Source organism: Erinaceus europaeus, chromosome 2 (assembly GCF_950295315.1).
Source record: "Erinaceus europaeus chromosome 2, mEriEur2.1, whole genome shotgun sequence".
NCBI lineage: Eukaryota > Metazoa > Chordata > Mammalia > Eulipotyphla > Erinaceidae > Erinaceus > Erinaceus europaeus.
The window spans coordinates 65,108,634-65,114,854 of NC_080163.1; the positions used below are offsets into that span (position 1 = coordinate 65,108,634).

At 43.0% G+C, this 6,221-nt stretch overlaps 1 protein-coding gene across 1 annotated transcript in view; it reads right to left on the reverse strand.

The window, feature by feature from the left end:
- Positions 1-4,059, reverse strand: part of PLEKHA2 (pleckstrin homology domain containing A2) — a 31,364-nt gene extending 27,305 nt beyond the window's left edge. The window contains exons 1-3 of the mRNA XM_060171508.1: positions 4,015-4,059; positions 2,033-2,263; positions 1,289-1,435 (exon numbers count right to left, since the gene is read on the reverse strand). Coding sequence (XP_060027491.1) covers positions 1,289-1,435; positions 2,033-2,263; positions 4,015-4,059 — 423 coding nt within the window. The remainder of the gene's footprint in view (positions 1-1,288; positions 1,436-2,032; positions 2,264-4,014) is intronic.
- Positions 4,060-6,221: the final 2,162 nt, after the last annotated feature.

Here is a 6,221-nt window from a genome sequence, read left to right on the forward strand (position 1 = left end):
CTGGCACCACATGTGAGCAAGAAAGATGAAAGCAAGGTGTGGCTGTGGTGTAAGAGAACGTTATTTCGCTCTCTGCAGTCAGCTAGGAAAAGCAACAAAAATCACTTGAAAATGCCAACAAAATACAACTCGGATTTCTTTGGAAACTCCCCAAGACACAGGGGAGTCCAGACACATGTGGCTCATGGACAGAAATGGGGTGAGGAAGAGATTCATGGTCTAAAAGGCTGCACTCAGGGGCAGCTGACACCAAACTGAGAGAGTGACAGCTGAGGCGCGCCACTTCCGGGTCTGAGTCAAAGAAACAACTGTTAAAAAAAAAAAAAAAGAAAGAAAGAAAGAAAAAAAAAAAAGGAAAAAGAAAACCACCTAAGTCACAGGGGAGTACAGACATGTGTGGCTTGTAGACCGAAAGGAGTACGGGATTGATTCCCAGGACTAAAAACTGGTGCTCAGGGACAGCTGGTACCAAGAAAGATGAAAGCATAACTCTATGGATGGTAGAGTAGTGCATTAGTGTCTCTCTCTGTCATAAAAGTTAAATAAATTAAGCTCAGGGGAAACAGCATAATGCTTATGCAAGAGACTTTCATGCCTGAGATTCTGAGGTCCCAAGTTCAATCCCCAACACCACCATAAATCAGAACGAAGGAGTGCTAGAGCTTGCCTTGCCTCGCCTCGCCTCGCCTCGCCTCTCCTCTCCTCTCCTCTCCTCTCCTCTCCTCTCCTCTCCTCTCCTCTCCTCTCCTCTCCTCTCCTCTCCTCTCCTCTCCCCTCCCCTCCCCTCCCCTCCCCTCTCCCTTCCCCTCCCCTTCTCTTCTCTCTCTCCCCCTCTCTCAACTCATTTAGATAAATAAAATATTTTTAAATATCTATACCTAAATGTCAATATTAAATCCATTTTTAATTACAATATTAGGCTAAGGAAATAACTCAGTAATACAATATCCATTTTATGTGTAAGGCCCTGGGTTTGATCCCTGGTATCTTACATGGAAAGTGAATATGTGAATTTTAAGTTTTTTTAACAAAGTTTAGAAGAAGTGGAGTATGGTGCTTCTAAACCTCCTGGGGACTCCCCATAAAGTCAAGATACCACATTCAGTATTGGGGAGAGGGAGGGGGCAAAAGTTTCTTCCTATCAGGGTCAAAGTCACTTTCCTGAATGGGCAAATGTCTGGTCCTAGAAGTATAACTAGTTTGGGTAGTGGCCAACACTCCTCCTTTTATCCTTTGCTGTGTCCCAGGAGTCACCAGCACCTGCTCCAGCCCCAATGCTGACACTTACCACATTCCCTTGTTTCACACAGTAGCCGCTTTTAATGAGGGGGGGTCCGCTGGGAACACGACAGCCTGTTGTGGGGATGTAACTCTGAGACCTTCGGAGGATGGCATGGGACACAGGCTCGTTCCCTTCCTGCCCATCCCCACCATTCTACGAGGAAACAGCAGCAGAATTAGCACCTTCCACTGCTCCTCCTAGAGTCATACTTCTGACCCTACCCAGCCTTATTTGGCCAAATCATCTCTAACTCCTTTGCCCACCATGTCAAAGAAAAGATAAGCAACAAAGGAAATTGACTTTGTTCCCAGCAAGCACCATGCCATATTTCCACAGAGCAAAACTCAGGAAGGTTGGGCAACTCTAAGAGAAAGAGGACAGAAACATCCCTACACACACACACACACACACACACACACACACACACACCTTCCAAAAAGGGTTTTCAGTCTTGAAAACCTTGCCTTCCTCAGTCCAATTTCCCATGAAGTTAACACATGTTTGTCCCCTGTGCATAGAGTGGAACCATGGTGGCTGCACAACTTTAAGAAGCAGGGGCCTCAATTTCTGCATTGCCATAATCCACACCCACTCCAACCTATGCTTTCTTCACTTCCCCGTCTGCACTGGCTCCCTCACTCCCTTCCACCACTGTCTCAGTGCAATGAATGCTCCAAGCACATAGCTGGCCCACCACAACACCACGTCCTTCTCCCTGCCCCTGTAGCCCCAGGCCCCAGGCCCCAGCACCTGGTTGATGGGTGTGTGCACCACCACTCCTCCGATGATTTCAGTTTTGTAGGCCACTTGAGGTTTCTTCTCTTGTGCTGGAGTTGCTGCAAGGCTTTTGAGAACTTCTGTAGTCAGGGGCAGATTCCCAACTTTGGGTACCTTGGGAAGAATGACAGCATGGTCAACAGGGAACAGAAGACTTGGGCAAAGTAGAGTGTCAAAAGTAGGGAGGGAGGAGGGGGAGCAAAGCTAATGGACCATATTATAAATAAATTGTCCCTCTCTTCCCATTTACATTCCTGCCAGGAATCCCACAATATATGTGGGTGTACACCCCCCACACACAAACATAACACATTTTCTCCCCACCCTCTCTCTCTCTATATATATATATATATAATCTTTTTTAATGAAAAAAATTAATTGAGCAATGAGGAATGGAATCATAGAGGTGTGAGGTCCTGGCACCACATACACACACACACACACACACACACACACACACACACACACACACACACATTCAATTAATAAAAATTTTTTTAAAAAAAGTTCAGGTCAGAGGGTATAATGGTTATGCAAAACAGCCTCTCATGCCTGAGACTCCAAAGTCCCAGGTTCAATCCCCGGCACCACCATAAGCCAAAGCTGAACAATGCTCTGATTAAAAAAAAAAAAAATGTCCAGAACAGTCTAGTATAGTCTAGTCCCAAAGCCATGATTAATAACTGCACAGAGAATAGACCTTAACTCCCATCCCATGTGGGTTCCACAGCAATGATGAACATCTCCTTTGCAAGAAGATCAATAAAAAATAATGGCCCTTTCTACTTCTTCCATAGCCTTAGGAGTCAGAAAGAACTAAGAACCTAGGCTTCTCACTGACTCACAGCTAAGGATCATATGAGAACTCTGCCAAACTTGAGGACCCAGGACTACTGGATCTGCTCAAAGAAGATGGCAGTGATTAAACTGGAGTACCAGAAAGAAAGACACTGAGGGGCCAGGCGGTGACACCCCTAGTAAAGTGCATTGTTCATGTTCTCACCTATATGGGGGAAGCTTCATGAATGGTGAATCTGGATTGCAGAGTTCTTGCTCTTTCTCTAACTCCATATCCCTCTTAATCTCTCTCTCTCTCTCTATTAAAAAGGGAGAAGGAAAAAAGGGGGGTGGGAATGACCACTGGAAACAGTGAATTTACCATACAAGCACTAAATCCCAGTGTTGATCCTGGTGACAGTAAATAAAAATATAATAATAATAAATACACTTTTCTTTTTTATTTCTTTATTGGGGAATTAATGTTTTACATTCGACAGTAAATACAATAGTTTGTACATGCATAACATTTCCCAGTTTTCCATATAATAATACAACCCCCACTAAGTCCTTTGTCATCTTTCTTGGATCTGTATTCTCCCCACCCACCCACCCCAGAATCTTTTACTTTGGTGCCATACGCCAATTCCAGTTCAGGTTCTACTTGTGTTTTCTTTCCTGATCTTGTTTTTCAACTTCTGCTTGAGAGTGAGATCCTTCCATATTCATCCTTCTGTTTCTGACTTATTTCACTTAACATGAATTTTTCAAGGTCCATCCAAGATCAGCCGAAAACGGTGAGGTCACCCACCATCTTTTATAGCTGAGTAGTATTCCATTGTGTAAATATACTTTTCTTAAAAGGAAAAAGACTAATTCTCAGCCATTCAGTTTGCACTGATGAAGGTGACCTTTGCCCACCAGTTCTCTAATTCAGGACAAAAGTCGACCTGCTCTTCTCCTTCTGGTTGTCCAAAGGCAACAGTAGTTCCCATTTCTTTATCTCTCATCCCAGATGAAATGGGGGTTAGGGGTGGGGTGGTGAGGTTTAAGTGCAAGGCAATGTGTGAAAAATGTTTTCCTGTGTTTATTTCTGATCTCAAGGAATCTTCATAAATCACCATTTATTTTCTCCATTGTATAGAAGCTAGGCTGCTGTACTGCTTCCCAGATCTTACCAGCCAACCCAGAAAACTGCTGTCAATATTCAGACCTTGCACCATGGCATGCTTCTGACCAAACACCTGAAGCTGTTCCAGAAATTTGCCTATGTTACTGGATAAAGGTCTAATTTTTTCCCCAAACTTACATCTTTCCTTCTTCTTCTTACCCTTCTTCTTTTTTGTTCTGTATTTTTTTTGCCTCCAGGGTTATTATTGGGGCCCAGTGCCTGCACTACGAATCCACTGCTCCTGGAGGCCATTCCCCACCCCCCATTTTGTTGCTCTTATTGTTGTTATTGGTGTTGGTGTTGTTGTTGGATAGGTCAGAGAGAAATTGAGAGAGGAGGCGAAGACAGACAGGGGGAGAGAGATAGAACTGCAGATCTGCTTCACCGCCCATGAAGCGACCCCTCGGTAGGTGGGGAGCCAGGGGCTCGAACCAGGATCCTTACACTGGTCCTTAAGCTTCATGCCATGTGCACTCAGCCTGCTTTATCTTTAAGGAAGGAATTCACCATTCAAGTCAAATAAAAATGAGAGTACTCAGTGAGTTAGTTCAAGCAAACTTTTATTGATTTAATTTTTTATTTACCATTACAGCTATTGCTGGGGCTAGGTGCCTACACGACTGCTCCTGGCAGCCATATTTATATTATTACTGTTTTCGTTTCTTCTCTTTCTTTCTATTTTCTAATATAGACACAGAGAGGAACTGAGAGGGAAGGGGGAGAGCAGAGGGAGAGAAAGAAAGACACTTGTGTAGCGCTATTTCACTACTTGAAGCTTCCCTCCTGCAGGTGGGAGTAGGGGGTCTAAACCCAGGTTACTGTGCATGGTAATGTGTCTATTCTACCAATGAACCACCACTTGGTCCTTCTGGTATACTCTTTATTTTTAAAAAAAATCTATTTATTTATTAATGAGAAAGGAGAAGAGAGAGAGAACTAGGCATTACTCTGGTACATGAGCTGCCAGAGACTGAACTCAGGACCTCATGCTTGAGAATTCAGTGCTTGATCTCCTGTACCATCTCCCAGACCACTCCAGGATACTTTTAAGAAGAAAAACTTTCCACGAAAGACTAGTGAATGGCTTTTCTGGATAGCCAAGAAAAATCTTTTTTTTTTTTTTTTTTGCATCCAGGCTTATTGCTGGGGCTCAGTGCCTACACCATGAATCCACTGCTCCTGGAGGCCATTTTTTTCTCCTTTTGTTGCCCATATTGTAACCTTGTTGTGGTCATTATTGTTGTTGTTGATGTCATTCATTGTGGATAAGGCAGAGAGAAATGGAGAGAGGAGGGGAAGACAGAGAGGGGAAGAGAAAGATAGACCAGGCAGACCTGCTTCACTGCTTATAAGCAATTCCCCTGCAGGTGGGGAGCCAGGGGCTCAAACCAGGATCCTTACACTGATCCTTGTGCTTTGCGCCACATGCACTTAACCTGCTGTGCTACCGCCCAACCCCAAAATTTCATTTTTATCTTAATTAGAGTGAGAGAGATCCTTCAGAGTACTCTTTCACCATTTTATAGGGTACTCTAAGTCACCTCTCTGTCTCCTCTCCAGTAATCTCTTAAAGTAAGAAAAGTGTATGTATTTCTATTTCACATATGTATCAGACCTATGGTGAGAAAGACATTTGTTGAATACTTTCTTCTTTTTTAAATTTATTTTTTATTATCTTTATTTATTGGATAGAGATAGCCAGAAATTGAGAGGGAAGGGGAGAGAGAGACAGAGGCACCTACAGCCCTGCTTTACCACTTGTGAAGCTTTCTCCCTGCAAGTGGGGACTGGGGGCTTGAACTCCAGTCCTTGCACGCTATATTGTGTGCACTTAACTAGGTGCGCCAACTGTTGAATACTTTCTAAACTGATTTAAACTTGACTCATAAATGCATGTTTTATTTTCTCCTTTAAAAATTAGCTTTTGGGCTGAGGAGAAAGCATACTAGTATGTGCAGAAGACTTTCAACCCTGAGGCTCTGTGGTCCCAGGTTCAGTCCTCAGCACCACTATAAGCCAGGGATGAGTAGTGCTCTGGTCTTATTAAAATAAAATAAAAAGTTTAATGACCTTTCATTTATAATGATGTTGATAAAGAAGAGTATTTTATCCATAACCCCATCAGCACCACAACCACCAAAGCTGGAAAACATTTCTGACTTCATATATATATATATATATATATATATATATATATATATATATATATATATA